The following is a 19,355-nucleotide window of genomic DNA, read 5'->3' as shown; positions in this document are numbered from 1 at the left end:
CAATTTCTGCTGCCTTCCTGGACTCATGGAGAGTGCAAAACCTCTCTGGACCTTCCCAAAAAATCACAAATCCAAGTCCTAAATGCACCTGATGGATGGATCTGGGCAGAGCAGGCTGCAGCACCAGCAGCAGGTGCTGCCTGCACAGTTCAGCACAAATCAGGACCTGCAGTTTGGGCCATTTCCCACCTCAGGAGGTGACAGCAGATGGGGACATGCAGTCAGTAACTGTGTCCCACTGCCACCAGCTCTGCCTGGTGGTTTTCCATCAGACAGAGGCGCCAGAGGCACCGCTGGTGTTAGCAGAGCTCAGCTCAGCACAGAGCAAACACGTTTAAAGCACCTCCCCAGGGCACCCCTCCCTGCCTTATCTCCCAGGATGAGATCTAAGGGACCACTACTGAGGGCTGATCTGAGGGTGAGGTTTATTCAAACACACACCTCACCCTTCCCTCTGTTTTCTCCAAGCCCTGAGTGGCTCAGCAGAGAGCTCAGCCCTGCTCCTGCTGGGACTGGGAGCAGGGCAGAGGGTGAGGGAAGCTGCAGCTCCTGGGAGAGGTCACCAGGAAGGTGGAGGCCTTTGCATGTTCCCATCCCTGGTGGAGTCCATAGACCTGGTGAAATATTTACACTAATGACTCTGACTTTTATTTTCCTGCATGCCATCAGATTCCCTTGACTGCTCCAAGCCCTTTTAGAGCTTTAGAGAGCAGATTTAATCATCCCAGGTCAGGGATGAAGGTGGAAAATGTGGGTTCCTCCTTTAGATGGGAATGAAAAAAAAAAAAGAGGGGAGACACATCTGTCAATTATTAGTGAAGGGAGGAAAACTGGTGTCTGTTGGGATTCACAGCCATGAGGGGTAAATCACAACAAGGAGCCCTCTGTGGTTCTGAACTGGACTCCTGGGCTGGTGTGGGTTTCAGCCATACTCACAGCATTTAAAAAAATACATAAAATTATAAAGACAGAGTTGAATTATTGCTTATCCCCACACCTAGGAAGGGAGGGGCTGAGGTCAGGGCAAGAATAGCACAGGATGGGGGCAGGAGCCTCCTTTGGCTGGCAGGATCAGGCAGAAAACAGAGCAGGAAAATTAGAGGAAGGTAGAGGTTTCATTTCACTGTGTGATAGTGATGTGGTGCTGGGCCTGTGATCAGAGAATGCACAAACAGAATTAAAAGGAAACCCACGATACCCTGGGGCAGCAGCGAGCAAGGTGAGCCCACGCTGAGTTTCATCTTCCCCCAAAGAAATGCCTTTGACAGGGCTGAGCTGGTGGGGCTCCATCCCAGGACATTTTTCCACACTTTTTGTACTTTTGCTGGTGGAAATGAACCACTCATGTTTATTGCTGCTCCAGTGGGGAATAACCAAAGCAGCAGAGGGGCCTTAAGGGGTTCAAACTCACTGGGCACAGGAGAACGTCTCCCATACTGATGTGTCCCATGGCTGCTCCAGCATCTCCTGCCCCCACAGGACATCCCCACTGCAGCCACCAGCCCATCCCCACACCCCCTCTGGGACAAAACACAGATCAATGACCAGGAACAGTGATTTTAAATCGTTTATTTTTAAAACATGAAACCCAAGCTGAATAGAAACCACAGATATTACATTTAGGTTTTTTTGTTTAGTATTTGCAAACCAAAAAGTTACAGTAAAAAATAGCTACGTTACAATCAAGAGAACTACAGAATTAAAAGTAAAGATACAAAAATGGGCTCAATCCTCTTTAATCTTCACAATTTAAAAACATTTTGGGTAAGTGCAGGAACACTTGAAAGAAACTAGCAGGTCCGAAGTTTAAAAAAAAATTATATATATTTATATATTATATATGTATATAAAGTGGTATGATATACAACCATTATGGTTAAGAAGAAAAAAAAAAAAAACAAACAAAACAGAGAAGTTACAAAAAGGCCAGGTACATGTTCACCATTAGGTTTCTGTGCACAGTGTCCAAGAAAATAAACTTCCCTCTGAATGATGTGAATAAAACTCATGGGGCCTCCCATTACCAAGGGACCTGAGGCACACGACGTGACAGCTGGGCAGCTGCACCCAGGGCAGAGGACAATGGAAGAAATGAGGCTTTTCTGGGACTCCAGCAGCCTCCTGGGCAGAGGCCACTGCAGAAGTCTTGGTGTGAGATTAGAGGAGGAACAGGAAGGAAGGAGTTGGGAATTGCATAGTGAGGAGCAATGTGGTATCAAATATGCAGAGCACCTAAGAGCTTCATGCTACAGTTATCCTCTTTAGGAAAGGAGCATTTTGAACTTTCTGGTTGTACATCAATTTATGTTCCACTTGGTTCATGCAGCCACAGGGGCTGGGTGAGCACCTGGGAGCTCCAGGCCAGCAGTGACCCATCCCTCATGTCCCAGCTGGGCAGCACACTCACCACCACGGCTTGGCAGAGACCCCACACCCCCTGACAGCACAAACCACCTGTCAGCCAGCTAGGAACTGCTATCAAACATCCCACCTTCTGCTGGGCCTCCTGGGCTGCCGAGGGAAGCCATCCACAGCACACACACCATTTCTGGCTGTGGTGAAAGGAGGCACAGACCAAGCCTTGGCTCTGTCTCAAGGCTTGAGATCTGCTCCTCAGCACCTCCCTGGAGGGCTTTGGGCTCTTCCCTCCCACCCAGAGGTGTTCACTGACACTGCTGGGCTGGGGGAGACCCTGGCTGCAACTCCAAAGGCAGCTCCTCTCCTGAGCTCAGGGGAAACCCACCCAGGAAACCCACCCACCCCATCTCCTCTGGAACTGGGGGGTGGCAGGGACCAACCAGCCAAGACACCTCTCTCTTCTTCAAAGGGCTCAGAATGGTATTTCAGTGGCTGCTGGGAGGGAGAGAGAGAAGGGGGCACCAGGAGTGAAGCCTGGGCTTGCTCCCACAGGTACCTTGCTCTGGGGGCACCCACCCACTCCTGCCTCCCACCCCCTGCAGCACCCACAGCTCTCGTGAGCAATGGCTGAGCAGCTCCCTGAGAAACGCCTGAACTCTCAGAAAGGCCAAACTTTTCATGTGGTTTCAGGGAACTGCTGTGGAAATCCTGACTTAGGATCACTTAAAACCCCATGCACTGTGTCCCCCTCAAAGCACTCCAATGAACATCCCCTGCATCTTGGCTGAGATGACTGTACACGGAAAATCAACACCTATCAAATGGAGAAAATTAAAAAGGACAGGAGGGGAAGGGAGCACTCCATCCTTCACATTTGGGTACATGGATGCACGCTAAAAATCTTAGCTTGAACCCTTTTATCAGCACACAAAATGAACTCAGTTTAATAATACATACAGGATACAAACACTACAGTTATAATTCCCAAGACAGCACAAGAAATTCACAGCCAAGTCTTGATTTGATTTCCTTTACAATTACAATGCAGTCTTGAACACTGGACACAAGAGTCCAACATGCTATTTACATTTCACATTGTGGAGATGTTTGTGTGCTTGGAAGAGTTCTCAGTTCCAAAAAGAAAGTGTCATTCACACATGATGATGCAGTGGAAATAAACCAAGCCAACCAGACAAGCCAATGACCACATTTGTGCTTCTGAAAAGGTAACATGAAGTGTCTTCACCGACGCAGTCACCTTCAACCGGACAAGCTGCCATCCGCTCTGCAGTCAGTGAGGTGTCCAGAGGCCAATCTCAGCTCCTCCAACTTCTGGACCCTTTTTCTAGCAACCAGCAACACGAGAAATGTCCAACAAGGTCAGCTAGGACACACCAAGTGATATGGCCTTGGCGTTTTGTCACATTAAAAACAGAGAGACACGATGGAAGAGAGAGAAGTCTCTACAGCTTTACCTCCTGCAGCTTGAAGAGTTTGGACTCCCTCAACCATGAATGCCATCCAGAACAGATGAGTCTTTGCCAGATAGCACCTGCTGTTCACCCTAGAGGGAGGCACAGAGTCTGGGAGATCTTGGCTTTTCAAAGTCCCCTCCTCAGACTGAATGTGACCATATGGATGAGACTGATTATGTCGCAGCCATAAGAATAGGCAAAGGCCATCTGTTCTTCAGCAGATCCATTCAGACCAGCCTGCAGAAATGCCACACTGTTGCTCAAGGTTCCAGTAAAACAAAAAAAAAAAGGAAAAAACCCAAAAAAGTAGTAGTAATAATAATAATAATAAACCAAAAGAAACCCATTTGTCTGTGTTTCCTATCCAGCGCTCTGCACAGCATGCAGCGGGGCAGCAGAGTTCCAGGATGCTTTACAAAAGTGCAATATCCATGTCAAGTAAAGGAAGTGCTGGCTGGACACAGGTACACTGCTCACACCGCAGTCACGTTGTGCTGGCCCCCAGAGAGCAAAATGTTATCTCCATATAACATTCTTTCCAGTTTTATGTTGAAGTCACAGAGCACGTATCTCCACAGCTGTGCCTTGCTGCAAGCCCCAAACACTGTCAGAAGTTGTTCTGGGTGTTGGAAGTGGCTGTGCCAGACCTTGGAAGGAAGCAGGTCAAGGAGGCTGCTCTGTTGGATGCTGCAAACAAAGGCTCACTCCTGTTCCTGTGTGGCACAGACAATGCCACGGTGACAACTCAGACCCAGCCCAAAGTGCAGTCACACGCAGGTTCAGGGTGCATTCTGTGCACAGAGAAGTTGGTACACAGAAGCTCTTGTTTTCACAGGGTTCCCCACACCCTCCAGCCTCCAAGATATTTGCCTTCCAGCAGTAGGTCTGGGCCACAGATTTCAGGGCAGCTCCCCTAAAATTGATAATGTGAGTAGCAATTGGAGCTCATCCTTGCATGGAGGGATGATGGCAGAACAACTCAGTCTTAGTAAGGATCATATGGCTCTTGATTCTTTCTTCAGAGTGAGGGAAAGGTTGGGGTTCCCTTAGAGAACAGTTGGGTGCTTGGGGCCCTGCAAGATCACCTCACCACACCCTGCACACCCACAGCTCCTGGTAGGCTCCAAGACAGGATGGAAACCCTGGGGCTCGTGAGCCACAGTGTCCCTCCATACCACCTGTGACCAGGTTTCCCTGCCCTTGTGATTTGATAAAACAGAGGTAATGTTTCAGTGTGAAGCCCATCCAATGTGTCTGAAAGGGCATACTCAGTCCTGAGCAAGAACATCCTGCTTCCAGAGATTTATGGTGAAGTGTGAAGTTTATTCCAAACCCTTCTCCTCCTGTCTGTGTGGTGATGCCTCCTCCCTGTCTCTCACTCCTTCCAATGGTAACAGCTGGCCTTGCAGTTCAGTAGTGGTTTCTATCTTAAGAGGAGTCTCCAAGCTTGCTGTGCCACAGAGCTGGTGGCATTTCCCAGCAGATCCCTCCAGCCTGTTTAGCTGCCTGCCAGGAGCAGTTCCCACCTCACTGCAAGAAGGCAAGTGACTTGAGTAAAGGCAGGTTGGTAATTCTGTGCCCCAAGCTGCAAAGGTGGGGTAAACAAACATCAGTCTGAACATCACTGAGGTGACAATGAACTGCCTCTGCCAACAGCTCCACTCCAGTTTGAGAGATGCTTCCCACTCAATTTCCTCTGCCAGTTATTTAATAAAACGCTCAGCAGCTCTGCTAAGACGCCCCTACTAAGAGGTAAAAAGACAAAAAGGAACATTAGAGTTACCCTAGTGAAAGGGCAGTAGTTGACAGCACCTCCCAAGAGGCAGTCTCCTCTTTCAGCAGGAAGCTGCCAGTGCCCTTTGGAGCACTGCTCTGCAGTGGGAAGTACAGCACCAGTGAAGGATGTTTCCCTCTGCAGGCACCCAGCTCCCCCTTTGCAAGCCTTGCTCTGCCTCACGTCTAGAAAATGCCTTACATGTGCATTAGTATGGTCAGATAGTGGTTAGCAATGTGCCTTGGAAAACTAAACAAAATAGAATCAAATATAAATCTGTTCTGACAGTCACAATGTTGTCGAGGGTTTTGGACTCTAAACACAGAAGATACACTGACAATCTGGTGAGTTTGTTAGGAATGAGGCTCCAAAAACCTCCTTCAATGCCATTTCAGCAACCCTGTGCTGTAGATTATGGTTTATAAAAAAGGAAAGAAAGAAAGTCCAGCAGAGTTCACAGGTCATTCCCACGTGGAGAGCTTGCATTTTCTGTAAATCCATTGGTGCTTCCAGTTTCTCTTGCTTTTGCAAGCTGACTGTCTCATAAGATCTAGCATCAGAGAGCCAAAACTCTTTAGTGCAAAAATACCTCCCATAAAGTCTTAAAAGTCTTTCCCTGGAAAAATTTGGCACCAAGTGAGTGGCTGGCTCCTGTTTGATCTGTGTCAGCCTGGGAAAGGCAGCACCCAGAATGCCATCTGCAAATACCTGGGCTTCCCTGGTGGAGCAGAGTCAGCTCCAGAGCAGTGGACAGGGAGACTGACTGTGCTGGGCCCCCCTGCTCCTCCTCAAGAATTCACATATAGATAGAGAGGGAAAGAAAAAGGCATTTTCTTAATGGACTCCAAAAAAAAAGTTAACCAGGGTAGTGAAATGGTTTGCTCTTCTGGAGCAAATTCCAGTGGATATGCAGTGACACCCTGAGGCAGGAGCTCCCTCCTCCCTCACCAGAGGATTCCCACCAGGTCCTGTGCTGTGCATCCCCAGCATTCCCTCGCTGCACACCAGCCACAGGCACCCAGGGCTGCTTCTTCAGTGTCTGGCAGGCTGCTGGTCCCACTGCAGAGGTGAAGAAGATCTACCACCATCTTTCACCAAGTCCCTCTTGGAACAGAAGGGGGAAGGAGGGGGCAGAAGATTTTCACCCCCTGTTCCTGCCAGGTTGCTCTGGTGAGCTGCCCAGGTGCTGTCAGCTGCTGGCCAGCACACGTTTGCTCTCTTGTACTACAGGGTGAAGGCTTAAATTCAAAAGGAGCTTCCACTCAGTGGCCAGGTACCAGGTTGGAAGGGTGGTCTGGGCTGGAGAAACAGAAGGAGCTGCACTAGATTTTGGGCAGAACAGCAGGATTGTTCTACAAGGACAGCACAGGGGCACAGCAGTTGGCACATTGTTTAGTCTGACTGCATGTGTGGGTTTTGTTTTTTGTTTTTGTTTCTGTTTTTTTTTGCTTTTTGCTTTTGCTTTTTCATTTTAATGCACACTGCCAGCATCTGGACGAGGTTGGTTGGTGGCGAGGTATTTGGCTCTCATGCTGGAGGTGTACTGGAGAAAGAAAAGACAAGACAAAAAAAAAAAAACAAAACAAACAAACAGAAAGTTAAGTCAGAATGACTAATGTCACGATGGAACCACAGATTTCTACCACTTCTCAGCATAACATGGTGTGTGTTTACAGCAAGCATCTCAAGGAGCTGCTGACTCAGTCTTTAAGAGGAAAGTTTCACAAGTCACTGCACAGTTCACTCTGAGTAACATTCTGCTGCAGGGGTGCTGGTGATTTATCCAAGCTCTCTAGAGAAGGAAATCCAACAGTCACTAAGTCAAAACATGACATATGTTGCTTGGGAGAAGAGAGGGAGATGGGAATGATGCAGATGTAAAAACCCACCCCGCACTTTCACCCTCTCTTAGTGATGTTACTGCTTTCAACCATGCCAGAAAAGGAGGCTGAAAAGAAAACGGGTGCTCACTGCATCTTCACATTGTATTTTACAGCAATGAGGGCATCAGAAGACTGCACGTGCCACGGATGGGCAGCTTGAAAGAAAAGTGAGGAATAAATGATTTATGCCCAAGAAAGAACAGACCCTATCAGGCTGGAAACAGGCTGCCATCAAACAGGATGATGTTAGCAAGTTACCAGGTGGGTGACAGCCCACTGTGGTTTGGGATCCAAGCTGTGCACTGTGCAGCAGCAGATGAGGCTCCAGCGTGGGGGTGAGAAGAGCAAGTCACAAAGATGAAGGTTGGTTTGATTTGGAGGTGGTGGTGCTGTTCTCATTCTCCTTTTTATTCTGCGCAAGGTAACCCAAAACAGCTCCCAGAAGCTACTGAGGTAACATGTGTCATTCAGCTCTGAATAATGAGCTGAAAAACACGTGAATAAAATCCAGCAGTAAGAACAAAACTTTGCCTCTTTTTGCCAATGTGTTTGATACCTTCTGGGTTCTGCTACCACAATATTAACAACCAAGCAATGAGGACAGACATTTCATTCCTCTTTTTATACCCTCTGGAGCCTGAATAATTCTATAATATCCACAGCTCACTTCCCAAGAGTGCTCTTCAGCATTCTGACTTTTTATCACCTCTTAAACCAAACCACATAAAATAGCCAGTTAAGCTGGCAGAGACAACTGAAAGGCAGTTCCACACCAGGAGGTGTGATTTATCTTGCCCACTGGGAAAGAACATTATGAGGCATCTTTAGACTCTCAAAAGCTCAGCTGTCCATGGGGGTTTTCAGAGAATTAACAATATTTTATCAGTTTTCCTTCAAAGACTGACCTGGCTTGAACCTCTGCACAATAGAAGAGAGAAACTGCTCCTCCGGCAGAGCTGATCCCAGCAGCACAAGATGAAGACACCTGTGGCTTACTTGCACACTCAGCTTTTTGTGTCTTCCATAATTGGAAAACTTTTTTTCAGAACACAGATCTTAATATAAAACTCTGGCCCAGAAATGGCATCTATATTTAGAAGACAAAGGGTACATCTGTTCTTTCTAAGATGTATTTTTTGTCAGTGAGAGGGCAAAAGATAGAAAATAGCAAGCTGAGCTACTTTAAGGGCAATAATCTATACAGTTTATTAAATGTGATTACTGTTTCAGAAATAAAGTTTAGGGTGTTATTAATACATAGGAGAATAACCCAACAGGCTCAGAGAGGTTTAGAAGTCAAAGAACTTTCTCATAGAGTAAGTAGGGCACATTTCAGGTGGTGCAATGCTGAAATTACCAGCCAAGCCTCATGATAAGAAGAGGGCCTTAGAAGGAAAAATCCATTTGAGTGCTCATTTTCCATTTGCATTCTCTGTAGTGACATGTGATAGGAGATGAGTATGAACAGAGAACTTTTCCAGGTGCTAAAGTTGTGTAAGAAGTATTAAGGAAAAAAAAATCTCAGATAATGGAAGGTTATTGTGCATCTTTCTGGACTAGTCATGGGTTCAGCACACAACATGTAATATAAATTTTCTTTAAAGCATTAAAATCAAGAGGACCACTTGATGAATTGCATTTCAAAGATGCACAAAGAACACCTATCATGGTGGGAGAAGTTGAAAAGAAATCCCTCCTTCCTCCAAAAAGAAAAACCCCACAGTTGTTTAAGTGTCACTAACACAAAGCAACCAGGAATACAAGATCTGGAGAGTCAAGCACAGAGTATTTTACATTCAAACCTACCTGCAAATCCACCACAAGGAACAAACCAAGACTCAGAGTAGTCAGAGTTAGGGCTGATGTTCTCTCCTTAACTGAGGATTTTTGCACCTTTGTACCTCTTCCCTGTTCAGTTACTCTTTGTGTTAAGCGTATTTTCAATGCCATAGGAAGTGTGACAGAGCTGGCAGCAGAGAGCCAGCACTCCCCTGAGCACCTCTCACAGCACAGCTCTGTCAGAGTGCCCTGGTTCAGCCTCAGCATCACCCTCCAGGCACCACTGCCCTCTCCACATGCTGAGTCCTTCCTCAAGTCCTTCTCTGCATCCTCTGCTGGGAAGCAGAGGAAAGATGCTGTGGAACACGCAGGTCCCAACAGCTGGACAGGCCAGCAGATGAAGATGTATCAGCAGACACTTGGCACTTTTGGATACGGAACCAAACTATATTATCCAGGGTTAAAGTAATTAAGTCTTTAGTTGTTTTTTAAAAAATTACTATGTCTTTTAACTCCTTTAAAAAGTGATCCTAAAGACAGAAAGCCTGAGCACAATTCAGACCAAGGAGGGCTTGGACTCCACAGCTGTCAGGTTCACAGTTGCATTTAGTTTCCTTTAAAGAGGAGCTTTCATAGAAGGTTAAAGAACATGCACAATTCAGTCATTCTTCCAGCACGCTCACTGGAAGTACCCATGTGCCTACACACCCTCATTTACCCTTTCCAAAACAGCACAGAGGACAAGTTGCACCCCATACCTCCACCTCACTGTCAGCTTCCCCCAGAAGGGCACCTGAAAGAGTTCTTGTTCCCATTCCTGCTGGTGCCTGTGCTTTCCAGCACAGCACCTCTCAGTCACTTACCAGCCAGCTCCAACAAACACAGCTGATTGCATACAGGGCTATTTTTGTATTTCTCCAAAGAAAATAAAAGTCTCTGCTTCACATTCAGCCTTGTTGAGGGTATAAACTTTCATAGGTGTGGTTTGCCAGCACATACTAGTTAGGCACTTAACACACATAGCCTGGGCACAAAGGAATCACTGGTTGCAAAAAAACCCCTAATTTTAAGGAATAATCAGTTAGTTTTAGAGACCATGAATTCTACTGACTCCTGTGAAATCCATGAGTATTTCAGAGCTAACTGAGCTATGCTGAAAGATCACTTACCATAGGAAACCATGACTGAGTACACACCATTTACTATTTGTGGTTTAAAACCCACGTGAATTTCTCTTGAGCTACCCTGACTTTGATTTCCTGCCAGAGCTGTTCAGGTAATGCAATAAAGACCAAAGCTTCTGGATTCAAGTTCTGAAAGGCTGATCTCAAACAGCCAGAGCACAGTAAACACATAGGGTTTGGTGTTATTATGTATGGGAGGTACAAGATGCAGGGAAACAGCTAATTCTAGCCAGTGGGTTCTGAATTCAAAGGGACTTAAGTCTTTCAAGTCAAAAGAACAGAGCTTCTGTTGGTTTTGTTTGTTTTTCAAGCCCTGGAAAGAATGCAGTGCCTTTTCCATAGCCCTTCAGCCAGCCACATGAAGCTCGGGTGGGACCATAGATAAACAGGAGACAGTGCAGACTGGGATCAGGTCATGCTCCAGCCCAGGGATTTCAAGTCTAGAATGAAGGGCCTAGAATTTCCCCACCCTCACCAGTATTTTATTTCATGGAACAGATCCATCTAACATTGCTACAATACCACCTACAGGAACAGCAAAGCAGAAAACCCCACCACAAGCTGAGGCCCAGGAGCAGTCTTAGCAAGACTTAAGACTGGAGAAAGCTGTGAGCCTTTCAAGGGTGCTGGCACCATGCTTCAGACAAGGTTGTTTGCATTCATGCACCATGGCAGAGGCATCAAGACACCCCATCCAGCCCCTCCCCAGGCAGGCAGAGAGCAAGGAGCAGCAGGGATGCAGACCAAGCACCAAGAGAACAGAAAGGAATCCAGTGCAAGGCTGAGAGAAGTGCCAAGAAGAAGAAGAAGAAGAAGAAGCAGAGAAGAAGGAACAGCAGCAGCTTTATGGACATGTATTTCTGGGAAGAGAATGCAAGATATGACAGCCAAAAGCAAAGGGCTCCCTGTTCCCACTGGAACCAGCACCTTCCTGGCACTCGAACGAGCACTGTCCTTCACACCACCTGAGTTGTCTGGTAGTCCTAATCATACCCTGTATTTAAGCAAGCTAATAACCCCCCAAAATGCAGAGCACCTCCTCTTTCTTTGTCATGAGGGAGCAAACATTGGCTGTCTTGGAGAGCACCAGCAACTGCAGCCCATGGGGAATGCAGACAGTGAAATGGCACTAGGAGGGCCCTGCCCACAGAGTCTGTGGGACATGGATGGCATGATTTGGACACACACAGAACAAACAAAACAGTAAAAGGTTTTGAAACAGAATGAAACAGATTTTAGTGATTATACCTGGACCCTTAAGGAAGGTTTTCTTTAAAAATTTGCTCCTTTCTGACCTTAAATGTAAGGATAAAAGGAAAAGCTGCCCACAGATCTGACAGGCAATTGGGTAACTCTTCAGGACAGTTTAAAATTAAAAATCCTACAAATGAGCTAAAAGCTTGTGGCAGGTTAGTATTGATGGTTTTGGGTGTTATGGCTACTAAGGACAAGCAGAACAGCAGCAGGGCTCAAGGAGAGCCAAAAGCTGAATTAAGACAACCATTCCTGACTGAAGTGCTGCTAGATTGGTTTTCTTTACTCCTAGAGAATGGCTTCTTGTGATGGGAGAACTTCTCTGTTGCTTTTGAAGTGCAAGGTTATTCCTACATTTGAGCAGCACTCAGCACTTGGTGTTCAAGCTGTTCTGAGGTGTGGAATCCAAGCTGAAGCTGCTGTGAGGTGGCTTTTGTGAGGCACGGGCACCTGCCACCCTCACAAGGTGCACCAGAAGCCTCCAGAAGGTCGATACTGCTCCTTGAGTGTGCACCAGAGCCAAAATCGGATTTTCACTTTCACCCTTGGCAGGAGGGGATGGGGTGGGAGGTGCAGAGGGAAGGAATGTGAAGAAATAAAAGGCACTGGCCTGGGATAAAGAGTGCAGGGATGAGGGGAGCGGTTGGGAGTGGAGAGGGGGTTGAGCAGGAGGGACCTTGGGTGCAGTACCTGTTCCATCTGCGGGCGCTGTTACCAGTATGTCCGAGCACTGTCCGAGGGCTTAAGCTGCCAGCTCATATGGCTGCTACTGTCCATGGCAGCCAAATACAACTGTGATGACGCAAGAAAGAGAGAGAAAAAGAGAGTGCAGCCTCAACGTGCATGAAAAACACAGTGCAAGCAAGTGAAACCCTCGTGTGTGCCAGCGACAAGGTGGGCTCTAGCACCCTAAGGGGATATCCCTGTGGCAAGAAGGAGAAATCAGAAGGAATGAGAGAAGGAAAAACACAAACAAACGAACAAAAAGCCAGGAAAAGTAACGGACAAACAATGCAGCAGGATCATCACATCTTAGTTGTCACCATCTGTTCACAGAAAGCTAAATGGAATAGGTCAGCTCTGTCTGCCCACTGGACATAACCTACTTGGATGGTTATCTCCCTCTCCTCCCTCCCAAAAAGAGGCAGGGATGTGTGCATTGGTATTCCCTTTTTGTCTCTCTCCTCCCACAATTTGCTATGAAAAGTTACCATTCCTTCTGCCTCAGTACGCTCTCAGCCACCTGCTACGGAGAGCTGCAAATACAAAAATCCCAGAAAAGCCTTTCCCTGTTGCCTGCCAGTATGAGAATAGAAAGCATTTTTCTTCTCTCCACTGCCTGTCTACTACATCCCTCCAGGAAACACATTTACCCCATAGCCTGGTTCCTCCTCTCATCTTGGGAGAAGCTCCTTTTCTATGGGTGCAGTGCTGCTCCCTCATCCTCCCCAGCTCCTGCTCTTCCCCACAGCCCACACTGATGGCTGCCAACTCAAGTTATTCTGAAGAAAAAAACCCCCTTTATCTACTCCCAAACCCCAGGACTCAGATTCCCACTCAGGGTTTTGACACAAACAGCTACAGAAGAACCAGGGAACGCCTTGCCTCACTCCAGCCCCGTGGAAGGGGATTTGCTTTCTCTGAAGCAGAAGAGCTGTATGGCAGGGGGAAGCAGGACATGGAAGGAACATGTGCCCTGGCAGAAGCAGAGGGACAGTGCCCTTCTGGCAGTGCAGCACGTCAGGGACTGTGCTGAGAGCAGATAACGCGACCAGAGCTCGCGATCGGAGCACGGGGCAGGAAACCTCTCTGGGAAGGGTGGAAGAGGTCTGGCCAAGGACAGAGACAAGGATCAACTCTGCACATTTCCACTTCCTCTACAGCAAGATGAACTGGTCCTCTTGAAGTGAAACCATGAATGGGATACCCTCATTTCCACCACAGTTCCTACTCCTTCATCTGCCAACCTCCTCTTCCCCCCCTTCCCACCAATTTGAACCAGGCACCACAGAGTGTGTTTTCTTTACCTACACCTGAAGACTGGTTGGTCATTAGGCATTTTACTACTCATCCTCTGTAATCACACCACCAAGTTAGTGAGCACTGGGATGGCATGTTCTCCAGATTCTGCTGTAAATCAGGTTTATGGGATCCAGTGAGGGAGGGCAAGATTCATTTTGCTCTTACCCAGCCATGAAGACAAGCCCATGTTTTATCCAGCATACAGAAATGGCTACCAGGCCACTCCAAATACCAAAACCTTCCATGAAAGTTTCTTTTTTTCCTCCATAGGAAATTAAATACAAAAATAGATTTCAAAGAAAGTAAAACAGTTGTAAAAGAAAGATTTAAAAAAAAATCTCAACAAAAAATAATACAGGTTTCATCCTACCATCTCTTTAGGGCAGATTAAGGAGAGAGGTTCAGCAATAACTCTGAATTTACAATTTGAACAAGTTTCTTTTTAAACTTGAGGAACCAATGGCACAGATAGCAAGTACACTGCATGCAAGTGAATCATCCTGCTGAAGTCACCCATCAAGATACTCATGCACTTCAGCGGTGGCAGGACTGGGCCCATAGGATTACCAGCATTAATTGACTGAGTTTTATTTAGTCTTTTCTTGTGCAATGCCCAAAGCAGCATAGCAAGGTTTTATTCTCCATGGCAGGTGAGACACAGCTTGTCTATTCAAGCTGCTGCCATTTATGGGCCAGATCCTGTATTTGGCTGCACAATCAGCTGCCTTGGGAGTACACAGGAGTGGCAAATGTGTATTTGCCCAAAGCTGCTGAAGCAGAGAAGAGCAGTAAAGAGAGACTTACTGAGGGAGGTGGGGACTCCCGGCCAATGAGCGGGGTATTCTCGCAACGGGGGTTCTGGAAATTTGCATTCTGGCTCCTAGGAAAGGAAGACACACATGGTAACGGGGCACTTGCCATGCTTCTCTGGGGAGGGTCTCTGATGGGGACACAGGGCAGAGCATCCTCACCCCCAGAACTACTGTGTCAGGTCAGTCTCCTTCACAGCTTTTCTTACAGGCCAGATGGATCCCCTTTTTCAGATAAGGGCATAAAGCTATCATAATTTTCCTCAGATTGAGCACTATTTTTGCATTCTTACTCAGAAGGGCCCACAATGAATCACATCAAGTGATTTAAAAATAGGGCCTTGTGAAAATCTGCCTCCCTGCAGCACCAGAACTGCCAAGTGGCAGAAATGGAGATAAAATGAGGACAATGTCTAAGGGGATAAACAAAATGATGTGGCAGCCCAAAAAAGGATGGGCCCTGATGGTAGTCCAAATGTAACCAGGGTTAGGCACTTCTGGAGAAAGCTCTGAAGATCCCACCTGGACTAGGTAGCTCCAAACTACAACAGATGTCAGAGGTGCCTGCAAATACTACAGAAAGAGAGAGCCCACAGGTTTTTTCTTGGCTCTCAGTCTTTTGGGAGGCTTCTGGCAAGACTGCTCTGTATGAAGAATTAAGTCTTCTGGTGATCAGAATCACTGTGTAATAAGAAGCCCAGACAATACCTTCCTACCTGTTTTCTTTAGACATTTTCCTGAGTCCTGGAGCACAAAGCTGTTCCCATTTTGGAGCATGCTGTCTAACCAAACTCCTCCTAGTGCAGCACTATTCCCTTCTCCCATTAGATGCCAATCAGAAAACAAAATCCTTGAAAGATGCCAATCAGAAAACAAAATCCTTCACTGCTTTTTACCTCCAGGTGAGAAGTGCAGCACTGGAGCCAACAGGGATGAGGAGGGAGCCCTGTGGAGAGGCTTCCCTGGCATACTCACATGTACTCCGTGACGGGAGCATTGCTGACTGTGTGTGCTGCTGCAGGGATGCTGGTCTCACTGCCATAACTACTGCCACAGCTGTACAGGCTGGGCATGTGCACTCTGTACAGATTATCGTGTGTCTGCCTGCTCCCTTGAGCAGTTGATTCTTCTTCCCCATCATCATCTGAGCCTCTGCAAGAAGGAGAAAAAGTTCCTCCTAGAACCCTACAGTGACCCCACGTGTGGGGTTTGCAGGAAACCATGGCAATCCTAGGAGCCTCCCAGTCATCTTCCACATCCTCCACGCTGGTGCCCGTTTGGGATGGCTCAGGGTGGCAGCGTGAAGCACAGCCCACAGCACAGTGACTCAGCCCTCCCACAGACCCCATCTGGAGGTGCACACTGCGTGATCCCCTCCAGCCTCTCTGCAGGCTTCTCAGCACGGCTCTGCAGCTGCCCAGCTGTACAGCCAGAGGATGGACACACATCCCATAATGTACAGCTAAAAAACCCCACAGACAACAAAGAGGAGAGGCAGTGGGGATGTAGTGCCGTGCACCCCACAGAAACATCCTTCAAAACTGCAATCTGTATCCTTCCATTTCCTGAAGACAGGTCCAAAGAGCTCTAAAGGATAAACCTCTGTAGACTTCTCTCAAGTCCCATTCTGGTGGCAAGGGGTGCGCTTCAGCTTCTAGCAAAATCACAAAAGTCTTTACAGAGACTAAGTTGCAAAATTTGTGTCTAAAGGCTTTATCTTCTCAAAAATCTAAATCTCAAGGATCTAAATAAATGGAGAGCAGAATTGTTTGCCAGCTGGTTCCCTCTGCCTTCCCATAGTATTCTCTTGCCCTTCCTACATAATACACACTGCTATTTCAACTCCCTAATTAGGGGGTGGAGCACCATGGTCTGAAATATATTTAATCTGTGCTTAAAGCTAGTGAAAGGTTCTACACGGCATGGTCATCACCAGAACCTCCCAAACATCACCTGCAGCTTCTGCACCACACGGTGGCACTGAAGATCGAGGGATTGCAGCCTGCACAGTCCCTCACAGGCAATAAACCACGACATCCTCCACTTCCCAGAGGGAGCCTGAGGCACAAATGGTGCTCCACGGAATGCAGAGGGAGCCCTTCAGCTCATAGCAGCAGCCTGAGCCTGCTGGGGCTGGCAGGGCAGGAGCCCACAGGGGAGGCAGCACAGGAGATGCCACCAAACCTTTCTCCTTCCAACAGGCAGACTGCCCTGCTCTTTGTGGTAAGGTCTCTGCAGCTGTGAAAAAGGTGAGGACCCAGCCATAGTCTCAGGGGCTGTTCTGACACCTCCTAATGCCACTTCTCTGGCTGGGCCAGCTCTGGCTCCTTGCTGTTGTTCAGGGCCTTCTGTTTTTCCACAAAAATCAGGACCACAGAAGAGTTTGCTGCAGCCTCTTGCTGTTCTGCAAGAGTAGAAAACTCAATGCCATTTTAACAGCTGCCTGTGGTGCAGCAGCCAGTCAGTGAAGCAAAGGTTTGCTAAAGACTTACTGATTGATCTGGTTATCATCAATACCAGTTCCAATCTGCAGTGTCTCACCTGCCCAGGTTATTGACAAAACAACAGTTCCTGTTTTCTGTTATCTATGCAAGTCAGTCACCTCAGCAAGAGCAAAGCTACAAAGGCAAGTGTAAACTGCTTCTTACTCCAGTTATCTTCCCCACAGTAGAACAACTGCCTCAAGACAATGTGAGAGAGTAAGAATTTTACAGAGAGAGCAATATTCAAGCATTACCTCTATGTTACAGCTATAATCATTCATCTGACTTGACTCACAGTCCTGCAGTGTACTCAATGCTCTGCACACAGAGTATTCCAGTGCAATAAGATGTTAGCATCAACCACAGCCAGAGCAAAACACAACCTTTCTTTTTCTGTTAGACCTCTGCTTATAAAGCCTCATCCCTCTCACCCCTGGGATCATGTGGGAATGAGCTCCATATGCTCATGGGCCCAAATCCAGCAGCCAGGCTTCACTGGGAAAGAGCTCTACAGTGCTACAGGATCTCAGCCCTCTCTGTACCTCTTCTGCTGCCAAGTGTGTGGGACGCTGCAGACAATGGAGCTGAACATGAGGGCTGTGACAAAGGAGAAGAGAACCAGGTAGATGAGGCCTTCCACTCCATCATAGCAGAATCCTGTCAGAGCCTGGATGTAATCCTGCAGAGGCAAAGGAGCAGAGTTTCCTGATCACTGCAGAGTTACCATTGAGCTCTTACTCAAAAGCCCTTCCTCAGATTACACTCTCTGAAACAACTTAGAGACATCACACTCCCTTTTCTAGAGCATATTTCTATTTTAATTTCAGGGACTCAAGTGTTTTTCATAAATGATCCAACCCTTGCTTCCCCTCACAAAGACCAGCTTGGATTTAGACATAGAAATATTTTCAACCGCCCACAGTAAGACTTTAAGAGGAGGAAAAATAAACAGCCAAGGCAAACTTATCCACCCAACTGAAGATAGAATATTTTTCATTAAGCCTTTCAACTCCCTCACAATGTCCCATGCCCAAGAACAGAACCATGAACTGTCTGTGTCTCTGCCTTTAGAGGGGCAGTGAGGACAACAGCAAGGCTGTGCTACACTGCTCTGAGGCACTGCACTCCATGGCAAAGGTAACAAGTTATTTGCTATACACAAAAATCCTGAAGGCCTCTATTGCTGCAGCTTGTAGATGTGTGAAGGCATGTTATCTACCTTCCTGTGTTGAACTTTAAACTCAAAGCTAGCTTGACCCAAATTCTCATTCCCCTTTCTGCTATTATCAATAAGTGAAAAGTTGTAAACTTCTACCAGAGTTTTGGAACTCCAAACTAACACAGGCTCTACACTCCCTTTGCTCTTCCTTAGCTCAAGCCCAGCTACCCAAACTCACCAAATGCAGACTCCTACAGTCTACCAAAGCTGTCAGCTGCTGCAAGTTGATCTCTGTGGAGTTCAAAACCTCCTGGATCCGAGTCAGATACTCCTGTAATCAACACACCAGTGATCAGTGCAAGGGAATGCTCAGCAGGAGCTGGTCCTGGGCTCTGTACAAAGCTGAGGGAAGCCCCAAAGGACAGGGAGAGCAAACCTGAGGAGTTACCTTGGAGGTGGGGTGCTCTTTGCTCGCTGACCTCATCAGCTCCAACACATCGTCCTGCATTTCCACCAAAGCCTTGTGACTTCCTGACAGCTTCTGCTCAACACAAAACATGCAATGTTTCAGCAGTTCAGGCCACATGGACCAACAGATCTCCTGGGAAAAGACTGAAATCCCATTTCCCAGATACTGGAGCATCATCTGTATGAATGGTACTGGTTAAAGATGTCCCAGCTGACATGAGTGCAGCTGCAACAGGGTTAAGTTTGACCTTTAGCAAACTGGAAGAAGTACAGACAGAGAGGAGAAGGGAAGAGCCAAAAGGAAAAAAAAATCCAAAAATCACAAACCCACAAACAAAGAACAAAATACATACAGAAAAAATGTACACACAGCTGGGGCTGGCTCTAGGACAGAAGGGAAGGAGAAAGAAAAGACACAAAGCACTAAATTTCTCACCACAGAACACAGCTGGATTTTTTCACTAAATCAGATGGATGAAAAACATATAATGTTAACAGTGGAAATTGTTTGTTTTAGGGTGCAGCCTTCACATCCCTTTAAAGCACCATGAGAATTTCACATGCAATAGCATGTCAGGGAGTACACAGAGCAACCAGAAATGCAACAGATGGCAGAGGTGCATCAAACCACAGCCCCAAGTGTTCTTACCCCACCCTTTAAAACAGAGGAAGACAAGATTTTAAAAAAATCCTAAATATAAACGGGG

The 19,355-nt window shown here is 47.0% G+C and overlaps 1 protein-coding gene across 3 annotated transcripts in view; it reads right to left on the bottom strand.

Moving 5' to 3' along the window:
- Nucleotides 1-6,995: 6,995 nt before the first annotated feature.
- The window catches only part of TTYH3 (tweety family member 3), a 69,082-nt gene continuing 56,722 nt past the window's right edge, over nucleotides 6,996-19,355 (bottom strand). Inside the window, exons 9-15 of one of the 3 annotated variants that reach the window (XM_026793713.2) lie at nucleotides 18,629-18,721; nucleotides 18,419-18,511; nucleotides 17,564-17,700; nucleotides 15,514-15,690; nucleotides 14,534-14,609; nucleotides 12,398-12,499; nucleotides 6,996-7,150 (exon numbers count right to left, since the gene is read on the bottom strand). In XM_026793713.2, the coding sequence (XP_026649514.2) occupies nucleotides 12,419-12,499; nucleotides 14,534-14,609; nucleotides 15,514-15,690; nucleotides 17,564-17,700; nucleotides 18,419-18,511; nucleotides 18,629-18,721 (657 nt within the window). In that variant the 3' untranslated portion in view covers nucleotides 6,996-7,150; nucleotides 12,398-12,418. The remainder of the gene's footprint in view (nucleotides 7,151-12,397; nucleotides 12,500-14,533; nucleotides 14,610-15,513; nucleotides 15,691-17,563; nucleotides 17,701-18,418; nucleotides 18,512-18,628; nucleotides 18,722-19,355) is intronic. The other 2 variants (XM_074553257.1, XM_074553258.1) reach the window with 2 other exon arrangements.

The sequence above is a fragment of the Zonotrichia albicollis genome, chromosome 16, assembly GCF_047830755.1.
Source record: "Zonotrichia albicollis isolate bZonAlb1 chromosome 16, bZonAlb1.hap1, whole genome shotgun sequence".
Taxonomy (NCBI): domain Eukaryota; kingdom Metazoa; phylum Chordata; class Aves; order Passeriformes; family Passerellidae; genus Zonotrichia; species Zonotrichia albicollis.
Note: the sequence above shows the minus strand (reverse complement) of the source record. Positions and strands in the feature narration are given on the sequence as shown.